This window comes from Pan paniscus, chromosome 2 (genome assembly GCF_029289425.2).
Source record: "Pan paniscus chromosome 2, NHGRI_mPanPan1-v2.0_pri, whole genome shotgun sequence".
In the NCBI taxonomy this organism is placed as follows: domain Eukaryota; kingdom Metazoa; phylum Chordata; class Mammalia; order Primates; family Hominidae; genus Pan; species Pan paniscus.
Window position 1 is genome coordinate 88,242,120 of NC_085926.1, and position 17,921 is coordinate 88,260,040.

A 17,921-nucleotide genomic window follows, 5' to 3' on the forward strand; every position below is an offset into this window, starting at 1 on the left:
TGAGTTTCGTGTTTATGATGATGCCCCTTGCTACCTCAAATCTCATACAGTTGACATGGTAGCCCAAGTGGATGCTACACTTAGTAGGTTTTCATCACAGTTGAGGAACCTCAAGTTTAAGGAACGCTAATCTTTTATAATGGTCTACAAGCACATCTGCCTGACCTCTGCCCTAGAGGGAGAAAATATCTTTATTATACTGGCTATAAACAGGTTCTCTGCTCTGGAGGGAGACAACATTTCTGTTTTTCAAGGCTGCTTCCTATAAATATCTTTGAAAAGATAAAGTCAGCTAGGACTTTTTGAAAAATTGTAGAAATGTGAGAGACCCATGGAAAATTGTCTCCCAGTAGGAAGTGATTAGTGTGAAAAGTCTTTTGGGCTCTGAGTGTTCTTTGCTTTTGTATTCTAGTTTTCTTAGCTTATGTATCAGGAGTCAGCAAACTTTTTCTGTAAAAGGACAGACATTAAATATTTAAGGCTTTGTAAGCCATATTCTTTCTGTCACAACTACTGAACTCAGTTGTTGTAGCAGGAAAGCAGCCACAGACAATACATAAATGGATGAACCTGGTTGTGTTCCAATAAAACTTTATTTATAGATATTGAAATTTGAATTTCATGTAATTTTCACATATCACAAAGTGATTTTTTTTTCCAACCACTTAAAAATGTAAAATCACTTTTACCTCATGGATGTACAAAACAAGTGGCAGGCCAAATCAGGCGTGCAGGCAGTAGTTTTAGATGATGGATTTTGTTAATATAATATATTGTTTTAATACAGCATTCTTGCAACATAGCAATTGATGCTTCTAAAATGTTTTCTCATAAATTACCCCAATTTGGCTTCAGAGAGCATTGTCATCTCCATTTTATGGTAAGGAAACTAATGCATTGAGAAGGAAGATGACCTGTTGACCTACCCAGATTCATAAAACTAGTTAAGTGACAGAGCCAAGACTGACTGTATTCTGGACTCTTTTCCCCATAGTATGTACAGGTTAAATATTCATAATCAGTATCATGTCATATATCTTTTGTTGTCAGAATATTCATTTATTGCCAGAATGCTTAGAGTCTTATAAATAATAATGATAATAATAATGCATGATCGTTTCTAATTTTCTTTATTACTATATTCTACTCTCCAGCTATTTTAATATTGAATAATTGTTATTTTCACAAAAGCTGGATATAGGAGGTAAAGGGCATTAGTTAACAAAATTTGGTAAAACATTGGTAGTTGAATAGTACAGACATTCATACACTATATTTTCCATCTTTTCAAAGATAATAATTGATTTTATTTTCAGATGTATATCGTCAAAATAAACAGTATAGAAGATCCCTCCCTCCAGTCACCTGTGTTCATGCCGATCTAATATTTTAATTTATCCAGTAACTTTTATGCAAATTTTTAAACTCGAGATGTTGAGAACATTTTCTATAGTAATGTCTGGATTGCTTCCCTGTCAGGTGGTTGAAGATTATGCTGGAAGATGGCAGGTCCCTTTGCCACAGCTTCAGGTTCTTCAGACTGCCCTTTGTTGTTTTACAACAGCCAGTGCATCATTCCCAGATGAATGTGAGCACGTACAATATGTTTTGAGTAGCCTTGCTGTGTAAGTACTTTTTACTTCTTATAAATGCATTATTTTTCTTGATGTGTTTGAGAATTTGTTTTTGATAATTTCTTCTGAAGAAGAAACCTTTCCTAAAGTATTCCCTCAAAAAGAAATGTTTATTTTTTCACTGAAGTATTCAGGTTTAATTTTGAACATGTAACCATAATTTTACTTTAAGTTTTAATAGTTAAATGGAATTTTGATATACAGATTCTTCTAGTTACTACAAGCACTTTACTTTCCTTTTTAATTCTCCAGATTGCCTTGGGAAGCTCTAATGGTAAGTCCCAGAATACAGCAGTTTAGGCTATGATAGTTACCAGAGAGACCTTAAATCAGGTCAGAAAGAGGTTAGGAAAATCCTGTTTGTTTGTTTTGTTGTTTTGTTCTTTTTGAGAAGGAGTCTCGCTCTGTCGCCCAGGCTGGAGTGCAGTGGCGCTGTCTCATCTCACTGCAAGCTCCGCCTCCTGGGTTCACGCCATTCTCCTGCCTCAGCCTCCCGAGTAGCTGGGACTACAGGCGCCTGCCACCACGCCTGGCTAATTTTTTGTATTTTTAGTAGAGACAGGGTTTCACCATGTTAGCCAGGATGGTCTCGATCTCCTGACCTCGTGATCTGCCTACCTTGGCCTCCCAAAGTGCTGGGATTACAGGCTTGAGCCACTGTGCCCAGCCCATTGTTTTGTTTTTTTGAGACAGAGTCTCTCTGTCACCCAGGCCGGAGTGCAGTGGTGTGATCTTGGTTCACCACAACCTCTACCTCCCAGGTTCAAGTGATTCTCGTGCCTCAGCCCCAGAGTACTTGGGACCACAGGTGTGCACCACCATGCCCGGATAATTTTTGTATTTTTAGTAGAGACAGGGTTTCACCGTGTTGGCCAGGCTGGTCTTGAACTCCTGACAGGTGATCTGCCCACCTTGGCCTTCCAAAGTGCTGGGATTACAGGCGTGAGCCACCACGCCTGGCTGAAAATCCTGGTTTTAAAAAATGCTTATAGAGAACTTCAAATTAAAGATTAAAAACTGAACATTTGTGATTATGCCTTCTGCCCTCCTAAGAACCCACTAAAATTATAGTAAAGAAGTAAAAGAGAGAAGAGAATGAAAATAAATAGAGAAAGATTATCAGTGAATGAACGATTTCTACAGTTTTCTGGGGGACAGAAAGCAGATAGAGGAATGGTCATTGCAACACAGCGGAGCAAGTCACAGCTTCATCTGTTATTTATTTATACCTCAAATTGTACTCACACCACAACAGTGGCTTATAAAAACACTTATCATTACAAATTGCAATAGAAAATATCAGAGTATGTCTCATAGGATAAGTATTATTATGTGAAACATTTATTTAGGGGAGAATGCAGATAAATTAATTACAATTTTTTAATGTAGTTCAATCACCAGGCCTTACGGACAGGTTGGGGTGGGGAAACAGCATTAGAGGTTGAGTATCCCTAATCTGATAATCCAAAATCTGACATCTGAAATGCTCCAAAATTCGAAACTCTTTGAGTGCTAACATGATACTCAAAGGAAACGCTCACTGGAACGTTACAGATTTCAGATTTCTGGATTAGGGGTGCTCAATCAGTAAGTATAAATACAAATACTACAAAATCCAAAACCTGAAACATTTCTAATTCTGAGCATTTCAGATAAGGGACACTCAACCTATACTACTTTTTTATTTCCTCTATATAAATTAAATAACCTTGGAGCAATGACCTTTGCATTCTGGCATTTACAGATTTCTCAGTGAGACTACTAGCTAATTACTTAATTACGCTAAAGAAAAATTCATCAGTCAAGAAACTCCAGACTCATGCTCATAGGGCTCCCAATTATTTACATATGGCCTGGTTTTTACATATTAATGAATATCTAAGAATCATCAGATATTTAAAAATGCCTTCAATATGAAAAAATGCAATGAAAAAGTGAAAAATAATTTTGAAAGAAAGTGTTAATGTTGAAAATAAAAATGAAATATAAAATCTATAATTAGCATTTTTAGAGAGAATTGAGAAGTTACGTACAACATTAAAAACATCAGTATCATGCTGTGTGAAAGGAATAATGAGATATGAAAAATGAATTTGAAATTAAGAAAATATGATGGTTAAAATTTAAAGTTCTGTAGGAAGGTTGGAAGATGTAAAGCTGAAGAAGAAATCCAGAATGTAAAACAAAACCAAAGAGAAATTTAAATGTGTGTGTGTGTGTACACTGTGCGTCTTTAAAAATGGATTTGTATATATTTAAAATTGTAGGAGGGAAAGAGTTTAGAATATATTATTTAGATTTGTAAGAGTGAGGCAGTTTAAAAAAAAACCCTTTATTTATTTATTTATTTATTTATTTATGTACGTACGTATGGAAGGATGGAGTCTGGCTCTGTCGCCTAGGCTGGAGTACAGTGGCATGATCTCGGCTCACTGCAACCTACATCTCCTGGGTTCAAGCAATTCTCCTGCCTCAGCCTCCCAAGTAGCTGGGATGACAGGCACCCGCCACCATGCCTGGCTAATTTTTGTATTTTTAGTAGAGATGGGATTTCACCATGTTGGCCAGGCTGGTTTTGAACTCCTGACCTCAGATGATCTGCCCACCTCAGGCTCCCAAAGTGCTGGGATTACAGGCATGAGCTACCACGCCTGACCTAAAAAAAAACTGTATTAAAAAAATTATATTTATTTTGTGATGCCGGAAGGAATATGTGAATTTATTTGTATTTGAACTTTTTGATTATACCTGGCAAGTGTTACTCAAGCTTACGTATTTAAAAAAAAAAAAAAAAAGGCCGGGTGTGGTGGCTCACGCCTGTAATCCCAGCACTTTGGGAGGCCGAGGCGGGTGGATCACAAGGTCAAGAGATCGAGACCATCCTGGCCAACATGGTGAAACCCTGTCTCTACTAAAAATACAAAAAATTAGCCAGGCGTGGTGGCAAGCACCTGTAATCCCAGCTACTTGGGAGGCGGAGGCAGAAGAATCACTTGAACCCAGGAGGCGGAGGTTGCAGTGAGCCAAGATCATGCCATTGCACTCTAGCCTGGGCAAAAAGAGCAAAACTCTGTTTAAAAAAAAAAAAAAAAAAAGAAATGTTTTATTAGATAACTAAGCCATAGAAAAGCAAGAACTGGGACTAGTTTCAGGATTTTCTGAATCTAGAGAATAAAATAAACCGTTGCTAGATGAGCTAATGTCATCTAGAAACTGTTTCTTTCCATCTTTCCTCTTTGGGCTTTATTCTTTCGGGGCTGTTGACAGTTCTAGGATTAAGCTCACTTTATTAACCAAGGAGGAAGAAACCCCTTCTGCCTACTACAGATCCCAAAAATATCTTGAGAAGAACTCTGGTCAGACCTGAGTTATGTTCCTACTGCTTAGATTAATCACTGTGTTGAGAATGTCATAAGATTTTGGGCTAGTCCATGGCTAGGGAAAAGGAGAATAAGTCATGCGCTGCATAAAGATGTTTCATATGAGATGGTGGTACCATGAGATTATAATGGAGCTGAAAAATTCCTATTGCCTAGTGAAGTCATAGCTGCCATAATGTAGTGCAACACATTATTCATGCTTGTGGTGATGCTGGTGTAAACAAACCTACGGCTCTGCCAGTTATATAAAAGTATAGCACATAGAATTATACATATAATACATAATACTTGACAGTGATAATTAATGATTTATGTATATGCTCTACTTTTTATTGTTAGAGTGTACCCCTTCTACCTATTAAAAAAAGGTTAACTGTAAAACAGCCACAGGCAGGTTCTTCTGAAGGCATTCCAGAAAAAGACATTGTTATCATATAAGGTAACAGCTTCATGCATGTTATTGCCCCTGAAGAACTTCCATTGTGACAAGATTTGGAGGTGAAAGAAAATTATATTGATGACCCCGATTCTATGTAGAACTAGGCTGATCAGTATGTGACTTAGTTTTTAACAACAACAAGAAAAATGTAAAATACAAAAATGAAAAAATTTTTAAAAATGGAAAAAATTTAAAGAATAAGGATATAAAGAGAAAATATTTTTATACAGCTGTACAAATGTGTGTTTTGAGCTAAATGTTACAAAATAGTCAAAAAGTTAAAAATAAAAAGTTTATAAAGGTTATAATAAGGTTAATTTATTATTAAAGAAAAAATTTTTTATAAGTGTGGTATAGCCTACATATACAGTGTTTATATTTCTACATTAGTGTGTAGTCATGTCATAGGTCTTTACATTCATTCACCATTCACTCACTGACACACCTATAACAACATCATTCTTGCAACTCCATTCATGGTAAGTGCCCTGTACACATAAACAGCTTTTATCTTTTACACCAGGGGTGTCCAATCTTATGGCTTCCCTGGCCACATTGGAAGAATAGGGATTGTCTTGGCCCATACATAAAATACAGTAACACTGACGACATCTGATAAGCTAAGAAAAAAAAATTGCAAAAAGATTACGTAATGTTTTATGAAAGTTTACGAATTTGTGTTGGGCCTCATTCAAAGCCATCTTGGGCTGCATGCAGGCTGCGAGTTGCACAAGCTTGTTTTATGCTGTATTTTTACTTACTTTTGTCTGTTTAGATACACAAATACTATTGTTACAGTTGCCTATGGTATTCAGTACGGTAACATGCTATACAGGTTTGTAGCCCAGGTGTGTAGTAGACTATACTATTTAGCTTTGTGTATGTACATTCAGTGATGTTCACACAAGGACAAAATCACCTAATGATGCATTTCTCAGAACATATCCCCGTCGTTAAGCAACATAATGACTGTACTATGTTGGCTGCCCCATCAGAACCACAGAAGTGTTGGAGAGAGGAGCAATTTCCTTAAAGAACTGGCTACGTAGACAAAAATAATAAAAAATAATAAATAATCACACTACAAGGAAAATGTTTACATTATTTTGCAGATTACCAAAACTGTTTCAGTTATTCTCTACTGATTTTTGAGGAAAGTATGTATTAAAATAAATTATTCGTAAGGAAGAAGTATTACTGTTTCAGTGCCTATTGGAATTTTTTCCCTCTTTCATCTATATAATCTTTGTTAACTTTAGTGTTATGTGAAAATTCTTATACAACTTCCAAAAGTTCTTTGGTTTAAAATGTCATTTATTGACTTCTCTTGCATTGCCTGCTAGCTGATATGGTTTCACTGTGTCCCCACCCAAATCTCATCTTGAATTGTAGCTTCCATAATCTCCACATGTCATGGAAGGGACCCAATGGGAGGTAATTGAATCATGGGGTCGGGTTTTTCCTGTGCTGTTCTCATGATAGTGAATAAGTCTCATGAGATCTGATGGTTTTATAAAGGACAGTTCCCCTGTACATGCTCTCTTGCCTGCCGCCATGTAAGACATGCCTTTGTTCCTCCTTCGCCTTCTGCTGTGATTGTGAGGCCTCCTCAGCCATGTAGAACTGTGAGTCCATTAAACCTCTTTTTCTTCATAAATGACCCAGTCTCGGGTATTTCTTCATAGCAGTATGAAAATGGACTAAAACACTAGCTTTTCTACTACTGCCCATGTAAAAAATAATGTGTTAAGCAGAAGCAAATCTTATCTAAGATGTTCAATGTAAGGCAAAAGAAATATGTTATCTTGATGACTTACTAAATAGTAAGATTTCTTAGAAGGAAAACTTTTTGCATTATTTGTATTTACTTTACAGAGAAGTTAATTATATTTTCCATACCAGAAGAAAAATGGGGAAATAGCAACATGTTGGTCCTACTAAAAGAGTAGTAAATCTACAATAGTATGTTATTTTATTTAAATATTTAATCAAAAAATTTTTCTAACAATTACTGCATAATTATTTGGTCATTTATTCTGTAAAGCTCTGCTTGCTTCTAGGGATAAAATAGAATATAAGATAGACAAATTCTCATTCTCAAAGATGTTACAGAGCTAAGAGATATTATATTAAACAAGCAGTTATACTTTTATATAATTGTAGTTAGGATCCTGAGAATTACAGAATGCAATGAGAGGGCATAACAGGGACTTGACCTGTCTTGGAGGTCAGTAAAAATGTGCTGGGTGAGCTAACTTGCTGTACTCTGAAGGAATGACAGGAATAACTTAGATGAAGGAGCAGAAGAGCCTCTTAGGGATGGCAAACAGAATGTTAAAGGCACCTGGATATTAACAGATTTCAATATATTTATTGTCTGTTTTTACAGTTCTTTTGATTTACATCATGACTTTAAATTTTTTATTTGCTTGACATATGAAGTTTATTAAATAATGTTATAAAATAAGGAGATTATGTCTTTTATATATGTATAACATTTACAAATAAAATATGTTATATGGAAAAATTGTAAGTTACTATATTCTCTGGCAGTATTGTCTGGTATATATGTCCACCTTAATAAAAGCCTTTATCTACTTTGTAATTATACATATGTATTGATCTGCCTTCTATCAGCTGGGACACTCGAAAATTAGAGTTTTGCTAGTGTTGTCTACAGGGAAGGAAAGTGGATTCTGCTTCTATTTATACTTGAGTGTTATTTCAGGTGTTACAGAAATAAAAAGTCATGTAGTGAATTGTCTTAAATCAGCTAATTATAATTCTGTCTAACTTTACCTGGGTTGACTATCCTTATAAGATGTATTTTCTGAAGAAACAGAGATTTTGCTTTGTGCATATGGACCTCAAATTCATTCTTTGTAGATAAGAAAACTGAAGCCTGAAAAGTTGGGGGACTTTTGCAAATTGAGTTAATTAAGTTCTTACTGTTTTTTTCCTTTTGCCTTGTTTTAGATTGGTTAAATACTGATTCCTAAGTTAAGTTTCACAGGTGAAACAAAGCCAAACACCCTGAAACTAAGTGGACTTTCAGGCAGAAAATATAGACTTTATAAGTTTTACATAAAAGAAAAGCAAATTGTAATGCTGCCTTCACAGCCTCCTTTTACCCAACAGAAAGTAAATGTTCATAGATTTCAGCATTCCAGGTAGAGGTGAGTTATGGGACAGCAGGCATTTGCCTGACAGCCACTAGGTCCACAAGAATCACTGGAGGAGGAACTAGTTCAGCTAGTTGTATATGGTGTGTGCACTGGCAAAGACTAAATGGTGTATTGGCAAGCTGTCTAAGAGAAAAGACCAAAGGGTCTTGTCTTCATGGAGCTAAGTGGGTATAATCAGTCTCTTATTTTGAGTGGCTAGATCTTCTTGGACTAGACTACACATGTAATGTTAGATCACTGATCCTTTCTGATTATGTTGCTAAATTGTACTGTATTTCATACAGCATTTATGCCTAGCCTAACTTCAGTCTCTACTCTATAATCAAGTTTTACTTGATTGCATTTATAATTTAAGTCTAGGCTTTCAACTTAGGAAATGACTTGGAAATAAAGGAAGAAAGGCTAATTATAAAGGTACATTTGTTTTTTGCGGGGGCTGGGCCCCACAAAAGGTGTTTGTCTTGTAGGTCCCAATGAGTATTGCCCATCTCCACAGCATCTAGTACTCTTACTCCTGACTCTTTATATTGACGAACAATTATTCAACACCTTAACCAATTTTGTATCTATTGTCTTCACTAATCATTTGTGACATGTGAACTTAGTCATTTGAGAGAAAAATCTAGGTCGTCTAGCCTTCTATTTCTTTGTCTTCTCTGAGGAAGAGATAATATTCTTTTTTTTTTTTGAGGCAGTTGGTGGTCTCAATTCTTTTCTCTTACTAAACTTCATGAGATGGTTTTGTTCTTCCCTATTACACTAGAATATTTTGTTTATAGGATTTGTTGTAGCTAAAGTCAATATTAAAAAACTCTTAGTGCATTTGTTTGTATTGGCCATCGTTAGAAACTTAGTATTGCATTTGGTCTTAGTTGTGACTAGCATCTTTTCCCCGGTAATTTTGGTCTTTATTGCTCCTTTTATTGATTTTGGAGTAAAGTGGTTGGGACTATAGTTGTTTTATGAGCAAAGAGATAGATTACTAATTGGTATATTTGTGTTGGTAGGGATGGAAAGTGATCAGGGGAAAAGAAATACCCTGTTCCCACCCACATTAGTATTTATATCAGAATCTAGAGGGCTGTAGATGTGTAGTTTTGGAAAATGGTATTTATTGTTTTTCTATTCTAAAGGAAGGAAAGCTTGATAGTTCTCTTGGTCAGTGTGGATATACAAAAATTAGAGCAAAACAGCAGTTGACTACAAGCTACTATTAGGAAGATCTTTATTCTTTAAAAGTTATTCTTTAAAAGATGTATATAGTCATTATGAATGGTGTAAGTACATTTGAATTTTTTTATTTTGAATGGCTTAATCTTGTGCTAAGTCAGATCATTAAAAAACTACAGAGCTGAACTTTTTTTTCTTTTTAACTTCCTTCCCACTAATATTTTTGATTTATAGAACTAGACTACAATATTATACTGGCAGCTTTTACTGTGGAATGAAGAAAAAAGAAAAAAATTACATGAAATGCTTCTGTAATTATAAAATTGACAAAATTTTGCTCACTGCTTCTTACAAAGAAAACTTATGAGAAATTATCCCAGGATTAAGGCACTGGAAGAATTTCTTCCAAGTTTGCTATATAAGAAGCAATGAACAGAATTATAGAATTCAAAATATTTAAGCAAATCATATATTTTTAGTAATTTATTGGTTGAAGCTTATTAGCTATAGTTTTCTTAAGCTTTGGTATCTTGAAAAGGTTTTCCCTTTATAAGAAAAAATTTGCTCCTTGTTTTGTAGGGAATAATTTTCAATGAATTCACTTTTGTTTCCTTTTTTATTTTTTCCCCCTATGAATAGGACTATCAGTTATGTTAAAGAGAACCAATACCATCTTTTCTCCTGTGGAGCACAGTGATAAGCATATTTTTTCAAGGATATGTTTAGGATAGAAAGGGGTGGGGAGAAAGGAAGAGACAGGAATGTGAATGTATTATGTACTAAGAGAAGTGACAGGGATCACCCCCTTTTAGCCCTTTGCTGTTTTTTCCTCTTTGGTTTCTGTATCCTCAAGGTATGCATGCAACATCAGTCTCTCTTCATAAAATGCTGTCATAATTTGTAGACAGTTCACATTAGCTTCTTTTGCAAGAACCAGGTCTGCTTCATCTGTCTTTCCATTTCATTAAAAACATAAATTGCCACAGGAATCTGTTGCCCCAATGATCTTTTCTGGTTCTAGTCTTATCTCGAAGCCCCAAGCAATATCATCACTCTGTTCTCTTTTTTGGACTTGATACTGTCAGCACAGTTTGAGAAATTGGATTTCTTTGCTACTTTCTGACTTCTCCCCAGGCTTGTTGTTTTAACCCTCCTTCATCATCTTAAACTTTTTTGTAAACTAAGAAATGAGCTAAAGGCAATCCAAGTTTTTCTCAGATTCCCAAGTATTGTGCTCCTCAGAAAAGCCTTTCCACTTCAGCAGATACTCCACTTGCCCCTTAACCACATGCCTGTCTAGCACCTTCTCCACAGTGTACTCCTCTTCGTTCTCTGATGAACTGTTAGCTGTGTGCTTGGTTTTCTTTCCCATGTTGCACTGTTCTACCTGAAGGACTAAGGCCACTGCATCCCAGATACCCCCAGTTTGTTTGTTCTTTCCCTCTGGGCTATCAGTAGTGGCCTCCCCTCCCGGGTCTAGGGCTTGGCAGACTGACCTTCATTTTCTTTTTGATTAAGATCTATTTCAGTCAAGATTCAATTAGGTAAATGTCAACCATCCTAGATAATTAAGTAGAAGGAACTTATTCATAGAATCACTTTTAAAGGTGTTAGATGGTCTGAGAGAATAGACAGGAGATGGTGAACCTGAACATTGGCAATTGTGGCAAGTTGCTGTTAACTCTAGAAATGGAGGGACAAAGGAAAAAGAAAGTATTACTAGAGCCCACAGACAAGAGATGGTTGATGAGAGGAAGCAGCACCGATTTGTGTGAGAGGGTACTTCTGAAGAGATATAACTACTGCTATAGAGGATCTTGAAGCAGAGGGGTAAGGGGAGAAAGACCCTCATTTCTCCTTCCTCCTGACTTCTGACTTCTGCCATTGACTCCCTTTAGCCAAAACTAACCAGAACCCAAAGACCTTTGTTTTGGAAGACATTTCCACTGATTATTGAATTTTAGATTGGCAATTTTTTTCTTCCCATACTTTAAAGAAGTCCATCCAGTGTCTTCTGGCCACATTTTCTTCTGATGAAAAATCTGCTTTTTATCTGGTACCATGTATATAATGTACCCTTTTAGGGGCTTGCTTTTAAGATTTCATCTTTATCACTTTTAATTTTTGAGTAGGTAATACATGTTCATGGTTCAAAATTCAAAAAGTATGGCGTATACAATGAGATACCCTTGCCATTTACATTTACCTGTCCCCTAGTTTCCTAGTTTCTGTATCTGTAGCCATCCAGTGTACTTATTTTCATGAGTTTTCCTTTCAGATATATAATGCATATATAAGAAAAAAACCTCATATTATCATTTTAGACAAATGCTAGTATACTATACACACTGTTTTGTATCTCTGTTTTTCACTTAGATATCTTTCCCCATCAGCATAGAAAGAACACTGGTCATCACATTGGCTGTAGAGTATTTCACTCTTATGTGTATATCAAAATGTAATTAACCAGCCCCTTACTAATGGATAGTTTTTGTTTCAATCTTTTGCTGTTATCAACAACCCTTTAATGAATTACCATGTATGACCGGAATATGTACAAGGGTATTTGTATATCTTAGATGTATCCTAGGAGTAGAGTTAATTGCTAGATCAAAGAGTGTAATTTATCACTTATCATACATTTATACAAGGAATGTAATTTTTCATTTTGGTAGATGCTGCCAAATTTCCTCTGTAAAAGTTGAACCAGTTTACATTCTTGACAGCAAGGTAAGAGAGAACCAGTTTTCTCACACCTTTGTCAACAGTTTTTTATTTTTTTAAATAATGGGAGACTTTAACACCCCCACTGTCAATATTAGACAGATCAATGAGACAGAAGGTTAACAAGGATATCTGGGACTTGAACTCAGCTCTGCACCAAGCAGACCTAACAGACATCTACAGAACTCTCCACCCCAAATCGACAGAATATACATTCTTCTCAACACCACATCAAACTTATTCCAAAATTGACCACATAATTGGAAGTAAAACACTCCTCAGCAAATGTAAAAGAACAGAAATCACAAGATACTGTCTCTCAGACCACAGTGCAATCAAATTAGAACTTAGGATTAAGAAACTCACTCAAAACCGCTCAACTACATGGGAACTGAACAACCGGCTCCTGAATGACTACTGGGTACATAACGAGATGAATGCAGAAATAAAGATGTTCTTTGAAACCAATGAGAACAAAGACACAACATAACAGAATATCTGCGACACATTTAAAGCAGTGTGTAGAGGGAAATTTATAGCACTAAATGCCCACAAGAGAAAGCAGGAAAGATCTAAAATTGACACCCTAATATCACAATTAAAAGTACTAGAGAAGCAAGAGCAAACACATTCAAAAGCTAGCAGAAGGCAAGAAATAACTAAGATCAGAGCAGAACTGAAGGAGATAGAGACATAAAAAACCCTTCAAAAACAATCAGTGAATCCAGGAGCTGGGTTTTTGAAACGATCAACAAAATTGACAGACCGTTAGCAAGACTAATAAAGAAGAAAAGAGAGAAGAATCAAATAGATGCAATAAAAAATGATAAAGGGGATATCATCACCGATCCCACAAAAATACAAACTGCCATCAGAGAATACTATAAACACCTCTACACAAATAAACTAGAAAATCTAGAAGAAATGGATAAATTCCTGCACACATACACCCTCCAAAGACTAAACCAGGAAGAAGTTGAATCCCTGAATACACCAATAACAGGCTCTGAAATTGAGGCAATAATTAATAGCTTACCAACCAAAAAGGGTCCAGGACCAGATGGATTCACAGCCAAATTCTACCAGAGTTAGAAAGAGGAGCTGGTATCATTTGTTCTCAAACTATTCCAATCAATAGAAAAAGAGGGAATCCTCCCTAACTCTTATTATGAGGCCAGCATCATCCTGATACCAAAGCCTGGCAGAGACACAACAAAAAATGAGAATTTTAGACCAATACCCTTGATGAACATTGATGCAAAAATCCTCAATAAAATACTGGCAAACCAAATCCAGCAGCACAGCAAAAAGCTTATCCACCATGATCAAGTGGGCTTCATCCCTGGGATGCAAGGCTGGTTCAACATACGAAAATCAATAAACGTAATCCAGCATATAAACAGAACCAAAGACAAAAACCACATGATTATCTCAATAGATGCAGAAAAGGCCTTTGACAAAATTCAACAACACTTCATGCTAAAAACTCTCAATAAATTAGGTATTGATTGGACGTATCTCAAAATAATAAGAGCTATCTATGACAAACCCACAGCCAGTATCATACTGAATGGGCAAAAACTGGAAGTATTCCCTTTGAAAGCTGGCACAAGCAGGGATGCCCTCTGTCACTACTTCTATTCATCATAATGTTGGAAGTTCTGGCCGGGGCAATCAGGCGAGAGAAAGAAATAAAGGGTATTCAGTTAGGAAAAGAGGAAGTCAAATTGTCCCTGTTTGCAGATGACATGATTATATATTTAGAAAACCCCATTGTCTCAGCCCAAAATCTCCTTAAGCTGATAGGCAACTTCAGCAAAGTCTCAGGATAAAAAATCAATGTGCAAAAATCACAAGCATTCCTCTACACCAATAACAGACAGAGAGCCAAATCATGAGTGAACTCCCATTCACAATTGCTACAAAGAGAATAAAATACCTAGGAATCCAACTTACAAGGGATGTGAAGGACCTCTTCAAGGAGAACTGCAAAACACTGCTCAACAAAAGAGGACACAAACAAATGGAAGAATATTCCATGCTCATGGATAGGAAGAATCAATATCGTGAAAACGGCCATACTGCCCAAGGTAATTTATAGATTCAATGCCATTCCCATCAAGCTACCAATGCCTTTCTTCACAGAATTGGAAAAAACTACTTTAAAGTTCATATGGAACCAAAAAAGAGCCCGCATTGCCAAGACAATCCTAAGCCAAAGAACAAAGCTGGAGGCATCACACTACCTGACTTCAAACTATACTACAAGGCTACAGTAACCAAAACAGCATGGTACTGGTACCAAAACAGAGATATAGACCAATGGAACAGAACAGAGGCCTCAGAAATAACACCACACATCTACAACCATCTGATTTTGACAATCCTGACAAAAACAAGAAATGGAGAAAGGATTCCCTATTTAATAAATGGTGCCAGGAAAACTGGCTAGCCATATGTAGAAAGCTGAAAATGGGTCCCTTCCTTACACCTTATACAAAAATTCAAGATGGATTAAAGACTTAAATGTTAGACCTAAAACCATAAAAACCCTAGAAGAAAACGTAGGCAATACCATTGAGGACATAGGCATGGGCAAGGACTTCATGACTAAAACACCAAAGGCAATGGCAACAAAAGGCAAAATTGACAAATAGGATCTAATTTAACTAAAGAGCTTCTGCACAGCAAAAGAAACTACCATCAGAGTGAACAGGCAACCTGCAGAATGGGAGAAAATTTTTACAATCTACCCATCTGACAAAGGGCTAATATCCAGAATCTACAAAGAACTTAAACAAATTTACAAGAAAAAATTAAACAACCCCATCAGAAAGTGGGTGCCGGATATGAACAGACACTTCTCAAAAGAAGACATTTATGCAGCCAACAGACATGAAAAAATGCTCATCATCACTGGCTATCAGAGAAATGCAAATCAAAACCACAATGAGATACCATCTCACACCAGTTAGAATGACAATCATTAAAAAGTCAGGAAACAACAGGTGCTGGAGAGGATATGGAGAAATAGGAACACTTTTACACTGTTGGTGGGACTGTAAACTAGTTCAACCATTGTGGAAGTCAGTGTGGCAATTCCTCAGGGATGTAGAACTAGAAATACCATTTGACCCAGCCATCCCATTACTGGGTATATACCCAGAGGATTATAAATCATGCTGCGCACACGTATGTTTATTGCAACACTATTCACAATAGCAGAGACTTTGAACCAACTCAAATGTCCATCAATGATAGACTGGATTAAGAAAATGTGGCACATATACACCATGGAATACAATGCAGCCATAAAAAGGATGAGTTCATGTCCTTTGTAGGGACATGGATGAAGCTGGAAACCATCATTCTCAGCAAACTATCACAAGGAAAGAAAACCAAACACCGCCATGTTCTCACTCATAGGTGGGAATTGAACAATGAGAACACTTGGACACAGGAAGGGGAACATCACACAGCGGGGCCTGTCATGGGGTGGGGAAAGGGGGGAGGGATAGCATCAGGAGATATACCTAATGTAAATGACAAGTTAATGTGTGCAGCACACCAACATGGCACATGTATACATATGTAACAAACCTGCACGTTGTGCACATGTACCCTAGAACTTAAAGTATAATAAAAGAAAACTTTATTATGACAATTTTCAAGTATACTTGAAAGTAAAAGTAGTAGAAGCAACTATCACCTAGCTTCAACAGTTATCAGTATATTGTCAATCTTGTTTCAGCTGTATTTCCCCACTCCTTACCCATTGCTAGTTATCTTTTTTTATGTAAAGCTTTATTAAAAAGTATAAATTCCATATAATTCACCCATTGTCAGTTTATAATTCAGTGATTTTTTGGTAAGTTTTATAGAGTTGTGCAACCATTACCACAATCCAGTTTTTCATTTTCATTACCCCAGAAAGCTCCCTCATGCTCATTTGCATTCAGTCCCCAGTGCCTACCCAGCTCAAGGCAACTACTGCTCTGCTTTCTATCTATATAGAGTTGCTATTTCTAGACATTTCATATAAATGATATCATAGAATATGTAGTATTTTGGATACTTTCACTTAGAGCAAGTGAAAATATTTAAAAATAGTCTTGCGAAATAGTCATGTAAAATAGTCTTTTAAATGACTATTTTTCACTTAGAATAATATTCTTGAGGTTTACCTATGTTAGCATTTATCAGTAGCTCATTTCTTTTTGTGCTTCATAGATTTCAGTATATGGATGTATTATATTTTACTTATGCATTCAGCAATTGATGGCTATTCAGATTACTTCCAGTTTTGGGCTATAAACATTTCTGTATGTGTCTTATGTGGCCACATCTTTTCATTTCTCCTAGGTAGATACCTAGGCATAGAATTGTTAGATGTATGATTAGTTTATGTTTAGCGTTTTGTAAAACTGCTAACCAAAGTGACTGTACGATTAAAATTCTAACCAATTTCTTATGGGGGTAGCAGTTTCTTTACATCTTCACTAATACTTTTTATCTTTTTCGTAATAGCCATTTTAATGGTTATACAGTAGTATGTCATTTTGTTTTTAATTTGCATTTCCTCAGTCCTGTCGTTGGTAAGCATCTTTTTGTATGCTTTGCTATTTTATATTTTCTTTGGCAAAATCTATCAAATTTTTTTGCACATTTTTAAATTGTATTATTTGTCATCTTACTGAGTTCTAAGAATTCTTTATGTATTCTGGATATACACTCTTTATCAGATATGTGATTTGTGATTTATCCCATGCTATATCTTGTCTTTTCATTTTCTCATTGGTGTCTTTTGAAGTTTATTGCTGGTTTAAAGAAATTTGGTTGTAATGTGTTTTGTGTAGTTTTCTTCATGTTTCTTGATTTTAAGCTTCTTGGATCTGTGGGCTTACGATTTTTGTCAGCTTTTGGAAATGTCCTCAAAAAACTTTTTTTAGAAACCACTATTGTGTTTTCTTCAGGGATGCTACCTGAAGGGGTTACAACAGCTGTCTTGCAGCTCATTAATAGCTCTAGTCGTTTTTTGTCTTTCTCTTTTATTTTAAATAGTTTTCTATTGCTATACCTTTATTTTCCCATTATACTGTTATCTTCTATAATGTCAAATTTGCTGTTAATCCCATACAGTGTATTTTTCATTTCAGACATTTTATTTTTTATGGGCAAAAGCGTGATGAAGGTCTTTTTGTGTCTTCCATTTCTTTACTTAACATGGTTAATCTTTTCTCTAGCACTGGGATTCACAAATTATGGCCCATGGGCCAAATCCTAAAATAGTATCTGGCAATTCAGTCTCTACTGTAAATCCAATAGAATAGTGCAAGAATTTGAAGCCAGTGGTGCACTGAAGGTCATGATACCAACAACAAAACCCATA

At 35.9% G+C, this 17,921-nt stretch overlaps 1 protein-coding gene and 1 pseudogene across 8 annotated transcripts in view; one reads left to right on the forward strand and one right to left on the reverse strand.

The window, feature by feature from the left end:
- The window catches only part of ZNF654 (zinc finger protein 654), an 85,584-nt gene that overhangs the window by 25,695 nt on the left and 41,968 nt on the right, over positions 1-17,921 (forward strand). For 4 of the 8 annotated variants that reach the window (XM_034956951.4, XM_024928107.5, XM_034956950.4 and 1 more), the window contains exon 2: positions 1,480-1,625. The exons of the other annotated variants lie outside the window; for them this stretch is intronic. In XM_034956951.4, coding sequence (XP_034812842.1) covers positions 1,480-1,625 — 146 coding nt within the window. The remainder of the gene's footprint in view (positions 1-1,479; positions 1,626-17,921) is intronic. 8 annotated transcript variants of the gene reach the window in all.
- On the reverse strand, positions 1,636-14,456 carry LOC117979708 (chromobox protein homolog 5-like; annotated as a pseudogene).